The following is an 18,357-nucleotide window of genomic DNA, read 5'->3' as shown; positions in this document are numbered from 1 at the left end:
TTCCCTTTAATGCAGCAGCCAGGGTCACCTATCTGTCCAACCGCTAATCTGATGCCTCCGCCCTGTGTCAGTCATTGCACTGGCTACCCATACACTATAGAATCGTCCTCACCCACAAAGCCGTCCACAGTGCTGCACCACCCTACATCTCTTCCCTCATCTCTGTCTACCACCCTACCCGTGCTCTCCGTTCAGCCAATGACTTACGACTGACTTCCACAAACATCCGAACCTCTCTCTCCCGAGCTGCACCGGTTCTCTGGAATGCCCTACCCCAAGAAATCAGGCTTAATCACAACTTGCACAGTTTTAAGCATTCGCTAAAAACACATTTTTTTCAGGGTGGCCTATCACCTCCCTTGATCTAACCTTCCATAGCCCATTTATCATTCCCTGAAGCTGAGCCTCCACTGCGCCCAGAAGCACTTCGTATATTGGCTGCAGACCTGCTCATGTGGCTTTATATCTGCTCCCCTATTCTCCCAAGATGGCTGGACTATCATACATAACAAGCACTTCTACCTTTTGTGTCACCCCTATCCCCTCATAGATTGTAAGCTCTTGCGAGCAAGGCCCTCATTCCTCTTGTTGTAATAATCGACTTGTCTGTTACTATGGTATTTTTGTTTGTACATGAACCCCTGAATTGTAAGGCGCTGTGGAATATGTTGGCGCTATATGAATAAAGATTATTATTATTATTATGAGGCCTACACCTTGTCGTAAATTAGGCACATCCTCCGGCAGCGCAGGTTATGGATGGGAGTGACAGGGTTAATCAACACCTGCACAGTCTCCTACAGGAAGCTGGGGTGTGGATGCTGGATCTGCCCATTGCTGAGCCTAGAGAGTTACGGCTTGCAGCAACTGCATTTACTCAATTCCTCCAAGGACTGGATTAAAGCTACATAGATCTACAGAAAGGAAGAAAGAGACAAGAAAATTCAGAAATCTGCATTGCTGAGCATTGAAATCAGTAAGGGATTCTGCTACCTAAGCTATTTAGACTTTGCTGCAGTGAGGGGAATACTGTTGGGACACCCTTCACACTTGGACATGACTTGTTTACTAGATAACTAGAACTAGGTTCTGCAGGAAGATACTTGAGAAAGATAGAAAGGAAAGAGTACGATAATTTCCATACTAAACCATCTGAGGAGATACGCACTGTATATTATGAGAACTGTGTTTTTGCTATTGTTGGATGTACTACAAATCCAAATTTGCACTCCAGTAAGGAGAGGCCTGGTTACTGACTCCTGCACCATATGCCGGGCATTGCACTCTACTAGGGTTGAACGAACCCGAACTGTAAAGTTATTTTTGGACCCCGGACCCGAACCCGAACATTTCTGTAAAAGTTTGGGTTCGGTGTTTGGCGATTTCTTGGCGCTTTTTGAAAGGCGTTTAACTGTGTGCCCTTAGAAGCCATCACAGACATGCCTACTAATGGCATGGCTGTGATTGGCCAGTGCAGCATGTGACCCAGCCTCTATATAAGCTGGAGTCACGTAGCGCTGCACGTCACTCTGCTGTGCTTAGTGTAGGGATCCTGCTGCTGCTGTGAGGGAGAGAATAGGACAGAATCTTTAATCAGAACTCCAATTGAACTCCGCAATCTACATAGATTTTGTTGTGTAGGTGCAGTGCACAATCTTTTTACCCTGCCCTGAGCCCAGTGACAGAGAAAAATAACTTTTATTCGTCTGGGCGGCGGCGACGGCCATTTTATGCAAGCTCAGTGCACCAGCACTGCATATGTGCTTTTGTGACATTCAAATCCAAGCTTGAAATACTGCAATAATAATCTGATTTAAAAAAAAACACCCTTTTTTGTCAATATCCTACATCTGGTGCCTTTGCAGCATTAGTCAGTGTGCAATTTAAGCTAGAAATGCAGCTATAATTTTCTGGGTTTTAAAAAACACCCTTTTTGGGAAGAATATACAATTTTACAGCCCTTGCTGCATCTGCACGTGTGAAATTCAAGCGTTATATACTGCTGTCATATTCTGTTAGTAAAAAAAACCCACCCTTTTTGGGCAAAATACTTAATATTGCAGCCTTTGGTGCATATATTATTGTTAAAAACAAGCTTGAAATGCTTTAATAATTTTCTGGCTTTGAAAAAACACCCATTTTTGGCAATACCATCCATCTGGGCAAAAATCTTAAATTGTGGCCTAGTCTACATATGTACGTGTGAGATACACCATTTCGATACTGTTGTTCTATTCTGCTATTAGAAAAACATCAATTTTGGGCAAAAATCTTAAATTGCGGCCTAGTCTGCATCTGTACGTGTGAGATACACCATTTAGATACTGTTGTTCTAGTCTGCTATTAGAAAAACACCCATTTAGGGCAAAAAACATAATTTTGCAGCCTTTGCTGCAGATGTCATTGTGAGATACACCCTTTAGATACTGTTGTTCTATTCTGCTATTATAAAAACACCCATTTTGTGTAAAAATCTTAAATTGCGGCCTAGTCTGCATCTGTACGTGTGAGATACACCATTTAGATACTGTTGTTCTATCCTGCTTTAAAAAAAACACCCATTTAGTCCAAGATCCTAAATTTGAGAAATAGGAGGAGAGCGTCAAATAAGGGATGTGGCCCCAGTCGTGGTGCTGCTAGTGGAGCTCCTGTTGCAGGAAGAGGATGTGGTCGATCTGTGCCAGCTACACGCACAAGTGAAACACCTTCCTCAGGTGCGAGTAGGCGACAGAACCTGCAGCTGTATTTGGTCTGGCCTAATGCGGCTCTACGAATGGTGAGGCCAGAACAAGTACAGGAGATAGTAGATTGGGTTGCTGACAGTGCCTCCAGATCCTTCAAATTGTCTCCCACCCAGTCTCCTGCTAACAGATCAGAGTTGGCACCTGCAGCCAATGTTCATCAGTCTTTCACCTCACTCCCTTGCAAATCAGCCAAGCAGTCTGAGCCCCAAGTCATGCAGCAGTCTCTTCTGCTTTTTGATGATTCTGTTAGCAGCGTTAAGAGATTGAGTGCACCGATGCCCAACCACTTATGTTTCAAGATGAGTACATGGGAGGACCATCGCAGCACATCTTGGATGATGACGAAACACAGGTGCTAACTGCTGGGGCTTTCGAAAGTGTGCCGACCGACAAGGAGGGCAGGGGTGAAGACTGGGTGGAAGATGATGTGGAGGACGATGAGGTTCTCGACCCCACATGGAATCAAGGTCATGCGAGTGACCTGTGTAGTTCGGAGGAAGAGGCCGTGGTCACACAGAGCCACCAGCACAGCAGAAGAGGGAGCAGGGTGCAAAAGCGGAGCGGCCGTCCCCTAGACAGTATGTCTGCTACTGCCCACCACAGCAAGGGACCGAGCACACCAAAGCCAGCTCCAAGGAGTTCCCTGGCGTGGCAGTTCTTCAGACAATGTGCTGACGACAAGACACAAGTGGTTTGCACACTGTGCAATCAGAGCCTGAAGCCAGGCATAAACGTTCTCAACCTGAGCACAACCTGCATGACCAGGCATCTAAGTGCAAAGCACGAGCTGCAGTGGAGTAGACACTTCAAAAACCAAGAAAGGTCTCTGGCTCCTCCTGGTTCCTCTTCTGCTGCAGTCTCTGCCTCTTCATCCACCTCTGGAGTGACAGTGCCACCTGCCACCCCGCAAACAAAGAATCTGCCAGCAACACCACCATCTGGGTCACCAAGCATCTCCACAATGTCCCACAGAAGCGTTCAGCTCTCCATCTCCCAAACACTGGAGCGGAAGAGGAAGTACCCTCCTACCCACCGGCGATCCCTGGCCCTGAATGCCAGCATTTCAAAATTACTGGCCTTTGAAATGCTGTCATTCCGTCTGGTGGAGACGGAGAGTTTTAAAAACCTTATGGCGGTGGCTGTCCCACAGTACGTCGGGCCCAGTCGCCACTACTTTTCCAGGCGAGCCATCCCTTCCTTGCACAACCAAGTGGGAACAAAATCAGGTGTGCACTGCGCAATGCACACCTGATTTTGTTCCCACTTGGTTGTGCAAGGAAGGGATGGCTCGCCTGGAAAAGTGCAGGACCAAGTACTGGGAGTCCTAGATTCACATCAGCAAGTCATCCAGACACACTCTGCTCAGATCCAAGATATCATTACACATCTGGAAGACATTGAAAATAGAAATAGGAGGAACAACCTGCGCATTAGAGGCCTCCCTGAAGATGTTTTACCACAAGATCTTGAGAAATGGGCCATTTCCTTCTTCAATGCTTTGCTGTCCAGAGATCCAGGACAATCTCTTGAAATAGATCGTATCCACAGAGCCCTTGGTCCCAAATTAAGTGACCCTAACCGCCCCAGGGATGTCATATGCCGTATACATTTCTTTAAAGATAAGGAAGCCATCTTGAAAGCTGCCAGATCGGCGGGCAAGATCATGCATGCTGACAAAGAAGTCATCATTCTACAGGATCTAGCTAGACGCACCTTACAGCTACGCAAAGCGCTGAAACCGCTTTTGACAGCACTCAAAGCCAAGGACATTCCGTACAGATGGGGGTACCCATTTCAATTATCTGCCTCTAAAGAAGGAAGGTCAGCTGTATTCAGATCCCTTGAAGACCTCGCTAACCTCTGTTCGACCTTCGATATCCCGCTTCTGGAGTTGCCAGACTGGCCTAGCACGAGGCAACCCATCCCGATCCCACAGAGGGAAAGATGGCAGATGATCTCACCCAAGCAGAAGAGAGCGCGTAGACGTGGGCCTAATCCTGATGAGTGACTGTTGGGGTGTTCTTGCTCACTATCCTGAGGGATTTACATCCTCCTGTTACCTTCATTGTTCTATACTGTTATAGACGTTATATGCATACTATTTTCTGGTGGGTGGGTCTTCTAGACCTTCATCCACACCTGTCCTGTTTCTTTCAGCAAATGTTGTACTTGCGTTATTGTAAGTTGGAGTCCAGTAAGGAGACGGTCGGTCCTTGCTTTCTCCCTACCTCACTTAGGGATCGCGGCGCGTACCGCTGCGAACGACCTCAGTCGTCACCTAGCACCTTTTGAACTGACGGTGTCGGTTCTTCCGAATAGGATTTACATGTTCTATATATTTACTTTTTTGTGTTTTGTTGTGCCCCTTTCTGTCTTCCCTTCCTCATGTGTCCTTCCCTATACCACTACCGTATTTCTGATGGTACTGAAGGGTTCTGAAAGATTATGCCTTCCTTCCACTAATGTCACTCACAATGGCGCCCATATCGTTTTGCACTTTTAATGTTAGGGGTTTCAATAAACCCGAGAAGCGTAGTCAGATTTTATACAGCCTCCATAAAAAGAGAGTTATGATTGCTATGATCCAGGAAACTCACTTTAAAACAGGTGCCGTTCCCCGCTATACTAACCGTTATTACCAGAATTGGTTCCATGGTCCCAATCCCACCAGCAGATCGGGAGGAGTCTCTATAGGGTTCCACAAATCGTTTAGCCATACAGTCTTGTCTTCTGAGATAGATTTGAAAGGCAGGTTTCTCTTCATTAAGCTCTCTGTGGATCACTCTGTTATAACTGTAGCTAATGTCTATTTTCCTAACCAGGGACAGACGACATACGATGATGAACCCGCGATTGGATTCCTCATCTGGTAAGTCCTCGATCTCCCCGAGTTCTTTGCGCAGATTCAAATCTGAGCTCATGGCACTTCGCCTGGTAGATTTGTGGCGCATTTTACATCCAGGTATCAGGGATTATAGCTTCCACTCCCCAATCCATAACAGTTATGGTAGACTCGACCATATCTTTATATCTCAACAACTGCTGGATTCCTGGCCTAAATGCTCTATTGACACTCGCCTGTGGTCTGATCATGCACCGGTGTGTGGCATTATTTCTTCCCAACCTTCCTGCCCCCGGCCCTTCTCATGGAGACTGAATGACAACCTGCTGTCAGATACAGCCTGCTTAGCAGACATCCGGAAAGCTATTACTGACTTTACTTCGGATCATCTATCGGATTTGACTGCCCCCCCTATTAAATGGGAGGCCCTCAAATGCGTGCTTAGGGGGGTGTTTATCTCACATGGTTCCAGATTAAAAAAAAGAACGCTCCCACAAATTGAAGTCTCTTTTATCTGATCTCGCCATGAAAGAAAATTTGAACAAGAATGCCCCTTCTGATATTCTAAAATCAGACATTTCTTTAGTTCAACATCAAATTCTGCAGATCCTCGACCAGAAATTCCTTTTGTTTTAGAGATAAAGTTAGACACGGGTTTTTTGAATATGGTAATAAATGTGGTAGCTGGCTAGCTATGGCCTTGCATCCCCGAACTACTCTGACTCACGTCCCTTCAATTAATACAGTTGCAGGAGGGTCCGTGCATAATCCAGTAGATATCACGGCAGAATTCCAATCCTTTTATGCGTCCTTATATAATGTCCCATCGTCTACTCCCCCGCGGGACTCCCTTGGTGATGTAACTCGTGAGTACCTTACCCAATTTGGCCCCACCCCCATACCGGGTGAAGATGCGGCCACGTTGGAAGATGATTTTACCCTATCTGAACTAGAATCAGTGATCAAGAATCTGAAGAATGGGAAATCCCCAGGTCCTGACGGGATGACCTCTCGGTTTTATAAAATCCTCCGAGACGATCTCACACCCTTATTGGTTAAAACCTTTAACTCCATCTCACCGGATTGTCCATTTACTAGGCAAGCCCTCCAGGCTCATATCACGGTTATCCCAAAACCAGGCAGGGACCCAGCTTCATGTTCTAATTATAGGCCTATCTCCTTGCTCAATGTGGATCTCAAGATGTATGCCAAGCTTTTGGCGCTGAGAATCCATCCCCACATCCCCGGCTGTATCCACAGGGAGCAAGTGGGATTTGTACCAAGACGGGAAGCCCGGGATAATACACTTAAAACGTTAGGTCTGATAGCGAGGGCGCAACACACCAAAATTCCGCTATGCCTTCTCGCTGTAGACGCTGAGAAGGCGTTTGATAGGGTAAGCTGGCGGTTTTTGGAGGAAACCCTGCGCCACATTGGCTTGGGAGACAAAATGATCTATAGGATATTAGCCCTTTACTCCTCCCCTTCAGCCTGTGCTCGTGTCAATGGTCTTCTGTCTGCCCCTTTTGAGATCCGGAATGGAACGCATCAGGGATGTCCCTTGTCGCCCTTTTTATACACTCTTGTGATGGAATCCCTTGCTAATGTTCTTCGGGCAAATACTTCCATCTCGGGCCTCAAACTTGGTAGTACGGAACACAAACTATCCCTGTTCGCAGACGATCTGCTTATTTACTTAACCTCGCCCAGGATTGGCCTGCCTTCAATTCTTCATGAATTTGATCTCTTTGGACGCCTTAGTAACTTTAAAGTTAATGTGCAGAAATCAGAGATTTTAAATATAAACATACCCCAACGGGAGGCCGACTCTTTAAAGGACTCTTTCTCCTTTAAGTGGAACACCCAACACATCAAATATTTAGGAGTTCACATCCCAGCAAACTTGACACATGTTTTTAAACTTAACTATTTACCCTTGCTTAGGGCTATTGAATCCAGTTTCCATAAATGGACTCCATTCCAGATCTCTTGGTTCGGGAGGATTAATGTGGTTAAAATGGACATTCTACCGCGCCTCTTATATTTGTTTCAGACGATCCCCTGTAAAATCCCTTTAACCTATTTTGCTAAGATCAGGAGAATGGTATCGGTTTTTATATGGAGAGCACCCAGGGCTAGACTTAGTTACAGTTTGATGTCCCGCTCTAAAGCTTTGGGAGGTACGGGACTGCCAAATTTTATCTCATACTATAGAGCGACGATCATGAATTGTGTGCTTGATTTATGTCACAACCGCTCTACCAAACTATGGGTAGATATTGAACATGAAATGGCACCACATTTGGCTACTGGAATTTTTTGGTTGTCCCCTACCTCCTTGGGCTTATTACCTAACTCACAATCCCTGATGCTTTTATACACCCTGGCTAGACTATGGGCTAAATTTGCGGTCAAACTTAGCCTTATACGTTCTCCTGGTCCTCTTATGACACTCACGGGCCATGCGGATCTCCCTATAGGTTTGTGTCAGCTCCCAGCTCTGGGAGACCGGAATAGACATCAGATCAAATTGATAGATGTTTTTAAACAGAATGGTCTGCTCCCCTTGGATGACCTCTCCCACATTATACCTGCAGGCCCTGGACGCTGGCTCCTTTACTTTCAGTTGCAAAGCTTTATTAAATCCCTGATACCTGGATTACGGTCATGCCCTCCGTTGACTGAATTTGAGAAAATGTGCACAGCAAGGTCAGCTCCTGATCATGCTATATCTTTAATGTATGCCATGTTGAACTCTGGGGAGAAAGAGGATTCATCCACAGGCACTCAAGGAACTAAACTCAAATTCATGTCTGATTGGGAATCAGAATTGGGGTCTACCTTCTCTACAGACCAATGGTCTAGATCACTTATGTTCACTCATAAATTAACGGTGTCCTGTAATTTGCAGGAACTTAATTATAAAATCCTTACCAGATGGTATAGGACCCCAGTGCGACTACACAAATTTTATCCTCAGGTTCCTGATGCGTGCTGGAGGTGTCTTAAGACGCGGGGCTCCATGACACATATTTGGTGGGACTGTCCAGGTGTGGCTCCCCTGTGGCAGGAGATCTTTGACTTATATAATATATATAATATAATATATATATATATAATATATAATTTCTTATACAAAGCTACTATTACACCCTCTCCTGCGTTAGCTCTTTTATCCATGTTCTCAGGGCGAATTTCGCAGATCAAAAAGGGTGCCCTTCGCTTCTTTATATTAGCTATGAGACAGATAATTCCCCGTCAATGGAGGTCCTCGGAGAGTCTTTTGAGAGTGACCTGGTCCAGCGCTCTGGACTCACTAGTCCGTATGGATGAGTTAGGCGCTGTGGATTCGGGATCTGCTTCGGCCTTCTGGGGGACTTGGGACCCATGGAACCAGTTTCGCTCCTCCACATCGTTTCATGACTGGCTGACGACGGGTGTTATCCCAGGTAACGGCTCCTAAATTCTGTTCTAAGCAGAACCTTTATATTCTATGCACCTCCTTCCCTTCTTCCTTCTGTTTATGTCCTGTCTCGGTCTGTCGTGTCTTGTGATGTCTCTCCTTGTCCTATGTGGTACGGGTCTGGAATTTGGAGAACATATGCTGTATGTGCTCTTGGATTCATGTCCAGAAGCCCTCACGGGCTTGTTATTTGCAATAAGGGTTCTACAATTTTAACTATAGAATATACTACTGCCTCAGACCTATTTGTGTGAACAGTTTACGACCTCTGTAGTTTTCATGTATACATATTGGATATATATGTACATTTTTCATTTGTACGCTTTAATAAAATAATGATTGAACCATAATACGAGTTGTAAATAATTAATAGAGTATGAATGAAAGACTGATTAAATGATGAGATAATGAAATAATAATGGATAATGAATAAAAAATATATATAAGTAAACACAATAACATATATATATACACATATACATATACATACACATACATATATATACATACATACAAAATCTGTATATATAAAAATTCGCTCATACCATGTGGTTCATGATTAAATACAATATAATACAATATAGTTCGCCCCTTCCTATTCTGTAGTTCATGATTAGATATATCATAATTCGTGTTTACATAGAAAATTAATAATGAATAAATAATGAATAAATAGAATGGATGATAAGATTCAGATATCAATGAATAAATAAATAAAAGAATAGACTGAAATCAAAATTGGGTCACATTATCATTTCTTTACTACAGAGTGGCACTCTGCATTGGGTATTTGTACCTATTTTAGGCGGTAAGTCTGAGTAACGAACCCAGTGTATTGGTGCAAAAGATCACGGGAGTATAGTGGAAACATAACTGAAAGGAATCATATTATGGTTTTTGGTATTTTAGCTATCTGAGTAGCATGCAATTTTGATGGTGGAATTTTAGTAATTAGAATGTTCTAGAGATTCATTCAACCCGAACGGGGTCAGGGTATTTAATTTGAAAATCCAAAACATCTCCTTGCGGCAGAGGGTTTGGTACGAGTAAGAAACCCACTCCAAAGGCGTGACACGGATTGAACTAGAGTCCCCGTCGTGATGGATAGAGAAATGTCGGGAAACAATGTGGGTGACCACTTTGCGATGGATATTCGAACGGTGTTCGTTCATCAGTTCGCGTAAAGATTGTGTGGTGCGACCTACGTAGTATATATCACAAGAGCAATACAGTAGGTATACAACAAAAGATGTGTCACAGTTCATCTCTTGCCGCAAGGGGATCGTACCCTCCAACTTGGCAAGGGATAACACTTTGGTGTTATGAGAAATCATAGCGCAACATTTGCACAGAGCCTTCCCACATCTAAAAGACCCTACCCTGATAGGGTGGGCAGTGTTTGCCAAAAACCTCTCCATTGTTGTTAGTTTGTCTGTGTCACCAATTTTAGGGCATGAGGGGGCCAAAATTTCTTTCAGTGTTCTGGCTCTCCAAAATGTCAAAACAGGGGCCTGAGGGATACTTTTGCCAATAATCGGATCTTTCAACAAGATCGGCCAATGTTTCATGAAGGTGTTTTTGATGGCGAGATGTTGTGAATTGTATCGAGTGATAAAATTCAAAGGAAATTGCTTGGATTTCTTTCCTCCATCTACATTGGTTGTGGGGACAGGCTCTTTTCTGGTCTCAAGGGTCCTTCTTTTTGAGTCTGCATTAAGGCCTTTGGGCTAGCCTTTTTCCAGAAATCTCTTTCCTATCGTCTCTAGTTGTCCCTGTAGTGTTTTTTTGTCGGAGCAATTCATCTGTATTCTACGCATTTGACTGTATGGAATATTATTTTTCTAACGGTAATGATGACAGCTCTTATAATCAAGACAGTTGTTAGTGTCGACCTGCTTGAAGTGTGTTCTGGTCGTGATGCAGTTATCCTTTGCACTCAAGTGAAGGTCCAAAAAGGTTATTTCTCTCTGGCTGTACTCAAAAGAGAATGAGAGATTCCAGCTATTTTTATTTAGTGTTTCCACGAAAGTGCATAGATCTCTTGCATCACCATCCCAGATGAAGATAATGTCATCTATGTACCGTTTGTATAGTCGAATATTGGGATGTGAGAGAAGTCCCATCTTTTCCTCAAAGTGACCCATAAAAAGGTTAGCATACGATGGGGCAAATTTCTTCCCCATCGCAGTACCCTTTTGCTAGAGATAAATTTTATCCATAGAGGAGAAATAATTGTGTTGCAAAATAAAATTGATAGATTTAAATAGGAACTGACATTAAGGCCAGGTGCCGGGTATTTGATACGGCCGACACCCGTTGCTGACCCCCCCAACCCAGTATTATATTCATTGGTGTCGCAGTGGCCACAGCCCTTCTCCTCCTCCTCACTACTCTTCTCATTGATTGCAGTGGCGGCACATCACAGTGGGTAGGGACTGCCTCCTCCACTGCTGCTGAGGAGAACGTGGCACGTGCCATGTTCTCTAACTGATAATATGCAGTACAGTAGCATAGCCTACAGTAGCATAGCCTAGTATCGGAAAATAGCAAATCCTGGTATTGAATCAATCTGGGTCAAACAGTATTGATTGGGTATCGATACTTCGATACCCGATGCAACCCTACTTTATACATTGTGCAATAATCGGCTAGGGTCAGCCATCTACATGTAGAACAAGAGCTTTACTATTTAAATTTTTACTGGTGGCCATAGGCAGCACCACTTTTCTTAGCCACTCTCTACTCTCAAGAGTCATGGTCTCTGCTGGGACTTGTAGTTCTCTGACACACATTACACCACAGACTGGTTGAGTGTGTCCATCAATGGGAGACATTACCTGGATATCAGCAGACTCTGCTCACCCTCCAGGCTATCACATCCAGGGCTCCTTATGTATGTTGGAAGCTCTTTCCTATCCTCCTCCACCTTTAGGGTCCATTTACATGTCTGTAAGTGTATTGCGGTCCGCAAATCGCAGATCCACAAAACACAGATACCGGCTGTGCGCATTCCGCATTTTGGAGCCCTATGATAGAAATCCCTATTATTTTCCATGATTGCGGACAAGAATAGGACATGCTCCATCATTTCTTCGGAGCCGCAAAACGGAACTACAGATGCAGACAGAATACGGTTTGTGGTGTTGTCACAACATAACTATCCCCGGGTTACTGGTTCTGCAGCCTTTTGTATCAGTCCAGGACAACCGTAGTACTACATATGATTGTCTTACAGTCTTTCAACTAATCTCATCCTTGTAGGCACAGCAGCCCGTCTGGAAGATGACAGATCTTACAGATTGTTGGTCTAAAAATGTCCCATATAGAGCCACAGTGGCCCATTTATAACCCCTTAAAAACGACACTGACACGTGTTTTCATTATTATTATTTTTTTATTTTCCCTATCCGTATGTTTTGGAGTGTGGGAGGAAACCGAAATACCCGGAGAAAACACATGCAAACTCCTTGCAGATGTTGTCCCAGATGTTAACCCAGGACCCCACCGCTGCAAGGCAACAGTGCTAGCCACTGTGCCACCGTGCTGCCCGTAAGATTTATTACTAAACTCTAGAAAATGGCGCGTCCGACCATGGAGTAGACTCGTGATCTCCTCCATAAAAGCTGTAACGTTCCTCTTTGTTACATCAGTTTTCCTTTTTTGCAGCACCTGATGCGTCTGATGGAGTGCAGGATCCGTGACAGGATGCTTTAGTTGGGATCAGGGTCATAGATGAATTCTCTTTCTTGATGTTCTTTATTGGAAGGAGCCTTTATATTATGGTGGTTAGGAGGTATCAGTCGGACATGCACCGCTTTACTGAATCTCACATGCTTGCTTGACACAGGGCCTTGCACAATTTTGGAATCAGCCCTTGGTGGATCTTCCACAATCTTCTTGTTGATGTGCAGGTTCTTGGCAGCTGAGAGCCTTGGATGCTGATGGGACATTTCATCTTCTTGCCGGCTTAGTATAAACCATACAGCCAAGATCAGTAGTAAAATGACTGGTGACATCAATCCAACACACACCGTTCCATGGATGAGCCGAGCTCGATATGTTCCAACACAGTCCAATAGGACCTGTCTGCAGACCACAGGTGGTGTGTCCTGTAAAAGTAAGAAACAGCAGAAAGAAAGACTAAGTTGCAACCTTTGAGACTTAATAGCAGCTTTTATTTTCTAGCATGGAACAGATCCGGAAGAGTAATATGGCTGACTGCAAACACAGATCATGTGGGAATTTGTAGCTTACCCTTGAGAACTTTGATATTATCCATTTATATGTCCTCTGAAACATTGTTGGCTTCACTAGGGGTGCAGTGGATTTCGGTTGATTATTCTGTAAAACATAGTGAGAATAAGCACATGGATCCCATGAGTAAAGGAGCTGAGGCAGGTAAAATAATAACTACATGCTGAATCTATGAGCTGAACTTACATCAATGCAACACTCTCGTGTCTGTCTATGACCCGGCGGAACATACAGGTCATCAACTGGATTTGATAAAAATTCCTGCAACAAAACATAATCTGTTATATAGGACTGTGGACACCTGGGATCAGGCGATGCTAGTGATGCTTATAGTAGGGGCTGCTATGTACATGAGGATTTGGGCTTGCTTTAAAGTGTTGGCTTAGGATAACCATTTTGAACATGACCTGAGCTCCCCTTCTTAGCATGTGCCCTTGTCTATAAGTATTTTAATAGTTGTATCGGCTCTGGACAGACAGTAAAGTAATAGTAAACTCACCCCAAAGAGATGGTATATTATTCTTATGTGGGGAACAGTGTCCTCAGACTGGAAGTCCTGAAACATAACATACTATAATATGTCAGGCAAGAACATACAGATATATACAAGGATGTGCTAATCATGATAATAATAAATCTTATATCGTATGGATAGTACTTGAACACTTACCTCAAACTTCCATGGTTTTGGGTTATTTGCTGGACTCTCATTGAACAGAATGGTATTTATCCAGTATGAAAAGTCCTGGAAGAGACAATCGAGTACATCCAGTTATATCCTTTCTCCCCAGAGTACATTAGACTTCAGGGATTCTGGGTATGAATTCCTAGGAATAATCTTTCCCCCCATCAATAAGAGAAAATACTTACCAGCATTGAGTGCGAAGGTTGGATTAAATCCAAAAACGCAAGTAGTAGAATGATCCTCATTGTCTCCAAGAGGGCAGTCTCCTATCACCAAAGTATGGCAAAGCAGAAACAAGCTTCCACTGGTTGGAGGCGCTGTATAGAACCCCCAGGAGGTGACATCATAATGCATTGTGTGACATCATGCCCAAGCCAAACCCACCGTTGTGACATCATCACAGCACCAGATGCAAGCAGCTGCATCCATTAACAGTACAAGTAACATCTTATTTGGATATGCTATAAATGGCAATACCCTATGATTTAGTGACTCCACCTTTTTATTTAGCACATGTAATCAAAATTATCAATCCCTCAATAGGGTTACAGAAATGTAAAAAAAAAAATTGACAAAAAATACAATAAATATATTTAAATAACATATATTAAATTGGCCAAACTTGAGTTCAGTGTATAACTATGGCATGGGGAATGGGAGAAGTAGATGTGATTGACAGCGGCACCTCCTATATAATGGCCTTTATTCTTGCTTTTTCAGCCCCTTACAGGGGTTACCCGTCTCAGACATTGATGGCATATCTCTAGGATATGCCATCAATATCAGATAGGTGCAGGTCCCACCTCTGGGACCAGCTTATTTCGTCAAAATGGGGCCATCAAAGTGAAGAAGAGCACACTGCACATGCGTGGTTTGCATTCCGTTAAGGCTAGTTTCACACTAGCGTTCGTCGGTCCGCTCGTGAGCTCCGTTTGAAGGAGCTCACGAGCGGACCCGAACGCCTCCGTCCAGCCCTGATGCAGTCTGAATGGAGCGGATCCGCTCAGACTGCATCAGTCTGGCGGCGTTCAGCCTCCACTCCGCTCGCCTCCGCACGGACAGGCGGACAGCTGAACGCTGCTTGCAGCGTTCAGCTGTCCGCCTGGCCGTGCGGAGGCGAGCGGCTCCGTTCAGACTTACAATGTAAGTCAATGGGAACGGATCCGCTTGAAGAGGTCACCATATGGCTCAATCTTCAAGCGGATCCGTCCCCCATTGACTTTACATTGAAAGTCTGAACGGATCCGCTCAGGCATCTTGCGCACTTAGAAAATTTTCTAAGTTATTAATGCAGACGGATCCGTACTGAACGGAGCCTCCGTCTGCATTAATATGATCGGATCCGTTCAGAACGGATCCGATCAAGCGCTAGTGTGAAAGTAGCCTTACTTGTATGGGAGCACATTCCACTATTTTCAGAAGTCCCATAGTGGTGAATAGAGAGCGTACTACGCATGGATGGCCACCTCTCCACTCACCGCAAGGCAATGCCGGAAAAAGCTGAGGCAGCGCTTGGCTATTTCCAGAACTCCCATAGCAGCAAATGGAAGCGCGGTGCAAACTCCTTTACGTCTTTTTGTTTTTAGCCTTTGGCACTCTGGGGAAGATTTACTATACCTGTAACAGTGTAAACATAGGCCATCTAAAAATGCAGACAATTTATCACAGTGGTTCATGTGATGTTTGGTGCATGGCTAGCTACTTTTTTCTAAAGGTGTGTTCAGGGGATTAACTGCACGAAAATCAACCCTTGTATGTCGAATGGTGTAATAAAAAAAAACTAAATGGCTGATTTGTCGCATCACCTCCTAAAAGAATCTTTCAAAAGGTGACCAAAAAGTTACACACACTGCAAAATGAAATTAATAACAACTGCAGATCACCCCACAACAAAATGAGTTCTCACACAGCTCTGTAGACGTATTTTTATTTACTATTAAAACACAAGAAAGGTAACATGTCAGTTTTACCACTGCAAAAACTGTTGTTTTTTTTATTCCACCCCATAGCTCCTGAAGATTTTTTATTTAATTTTTTTATTTTCCTTCTTTACAGGGGGGAAATGGTGGTTGCCTCCCTCACTGTTCTCCCGGGGGAGCACGCCAGCGTTGGTCCGCCACGCTGGCTCCTCCCCCACAAGAAGACAAGGTGGACCAGGGCAGCCTTGCTCCCTGCATCCCGCCAGCAGAAGGGTCACACAGGTCCGATAAAGAGAAGACCCTCCCGCCATGCCAGACTCCTCCACTCCGCTGCCAGCTGCTGATGAGGTGACCCTGCTGGAAAAGGTGACCTTGCGCGTCCACTTAGGGAGGGTGAAGAGAAGAGGATGAAGATGAGGTGAGTACACGGGATTAGGTAAGTATCCCTCCCTCTTTGGTGGCAATTGTTCCTTGGATTTGGGCACCAGGAAACAGGCACCAGCCTTATTTATGGTAGCACCAGGACTCCCTCTCCCTCCCCTCTTGCCTGACAGCTTCGTGGGCACAAGGGGGTTAATAACATTCAAGCAGGCACTGCTGCACACAGCGGGAGGCCGTGCGCAGGGGATCAGTGATTCCGCTGCGGGCCGGAAGCTGGTGTCAGATGAGCGCGCTGCCCTCTCGGCTTGTGGCCTGTCCAATCCCGCAGTTACCACCAGATTCCGCCACTTTCGGGAGTGGGCACCAGGAAGCGCTGCTCCGGAAGGAGTTAACACCCGAACGATGCCGGCCTCCGCAGCTTCCGGCCCGCGCTCTTCCTAGTCCGGGGTGAACTCCCCTAGCCGGTGGGGGGGATCAGTGACGCAAACAGAGATGGTGAGGAACTGGAACACAGAGTATATTAGACAGCTGGAGAGCTTCACCGACATGCGTTATCGCTCAAGGTCCCTCTGCACCGCGGCCGACCGACAGCTCCGGTCAGCCATGCACAAGTACTTAGGCCCGACCACCCCCGCTGCGGAACGGGAACATGCACCGGTGGACAAACAGGGAAGGAAACGGAGGAGGCTCCACTCTATATGTGATCCGCTGGTGTCAGGGCACTTAGGGGGTCAATAACATCCCTAGCAGGGGGTGGGGATGCGCTGTGGCGCAAATTCTTCCCGTCACCCCCCCAGAAGCCGCTGAGCCCTGCCCCCTTTCCTCAGGACAGCTTAACCCCTTCTGGCCAGCGACCGCTTGCGGCCAGCACCAGATTATCTGAGTATTCTATCTCCAGTACAAGGTGCCTTAAAGTTAAAACAGTTAACCCCTTCCTGGCTCTCTGCCCACTTGACGTTGGGCATCCTAGTTACGGGCCCTCCTCAGCCTCATCACCGCAGGACCACCCTGTCTGTGTGGTACCAAGGTGGACCTTTCATAATTACTAATCCACCCTCCAGGGTCATTTGTTGATAATCCTCCACCTGCACAGATCCAGGGAGGACAGCTGAAGTATTCCAATCCACTCTCTGGGTCGTGTAGTTGATAATTCTCTAGCGCACTTCACAAGGACCTCTGGATTCCTAATCGGTCCTCCAGGGCCATTTGGAGGACCACAACTCCAGTGCAGAACCTCTGGACGTTCCCAATCCATCCTCCGGGGTCGTCTGGTTGATAATTCTCCACCTGCGCGATCCAGTGGAGATCCTCTGGGAGTTCCCAATCCATCCTCCAGGGTTGTTTGGTTGATAAAGCTCCGCCTACGCACTCCAGTGGACGGACCTCTAGTTCACACTCCACCCTCTGGGTAGTTTGGTTGATATATCCTCACCAAACTTCTAAGAGGTAGAACTGCGCGCAAGCGGGCCAGAGCAGAACATTTTCTCCTCGGTCATCTCCGCACCCCCACCTTCCCCCCTAGGGTCTCGATCAGACGCACCCTCCCATTCCTGGGGAGGTTCGGTCCGAGGGGGGGGGAATCAGTAATTCGGGCCCTCACTCGAATCCGTTGCAATCTTTCAAGATTGCCTCCACAGTAGCCAGCAGTTCTTGTCCTCTGTATTACCCCCTTCCTCAGGTGGAGTATTTGCACCACTGCTGCATACAATACTTACCTTAGGCATTATAGGTGAACTAACTGCTAGAGCGCTGTTTTCAGTGACGCCAGTAGGCGTTTCCCCTTCCTTAGGGGACAGAATTGCATTAGCCTCTTCCATAGGTGGCGTTATGGCATTATTACCGGTTACAGTGTTTACCGTAGGCATTACCCCTTCCTTAGGTGGAGTTACTGCACTCTCACAGGGTACTGGATACGACATATGCATTACCCCTTCCATAAATGGCGTAATCTCTCTACCGTTGCATTCAGTTCCTGCTGTAAGCATGACCACTTCCGCTAGCAGCACTTGTATGCATTACCCCTTCCATAGGCGGAGTAATTGCACTACTACGGATACAGTACTTGCCTT

The 18,357-nt window shown here is 45.5% G+C and overlaps 1 protein-coding gene across 1 annotated transcript in view; it reads right to left on the bottom strand.

Annotated features, from left to right (window-relative positions):
* The window catches only part of LOC122944114 (inter-alpha-trypsin inhibitor heavy chain H3-like), a 64,020-nt gene extending 58,355 nt beyond the window's left edge, over positions 1-5,665 (bottom strand). Inside the window, exon 1 of the mRNA XM_044302347.1 lies at positions 5,564-5,665. Coding sequence (XP_044158282.1) covers positions 5,564-5,665 — 102 coding nt within the window. The remainder of the gene's footprint in view (positions 1-5,563) is intronic.
* Positions 5,666-18,357: the final 12,692 nt, after the last annotated feature.

This window comes from Bufo gargarizans, chromosome 7, assembly GCF_014858855.1.
Source record: "Bufo gargarizans isolate SCDJY-AF-19 chromosome 7, ASM1485885v1, whole genome shotgun sequence".
Lineage (NCBI taxonomy): Eukaryota > Metazoa > Chordata > Amphibia > Anura > Bufonidae > Bufo > Bufo gargarizans.
Note: the sequence above shows the minus strand (reverse complement) of the source record. Positions and strands in the feature narration are given on the sequence as shown.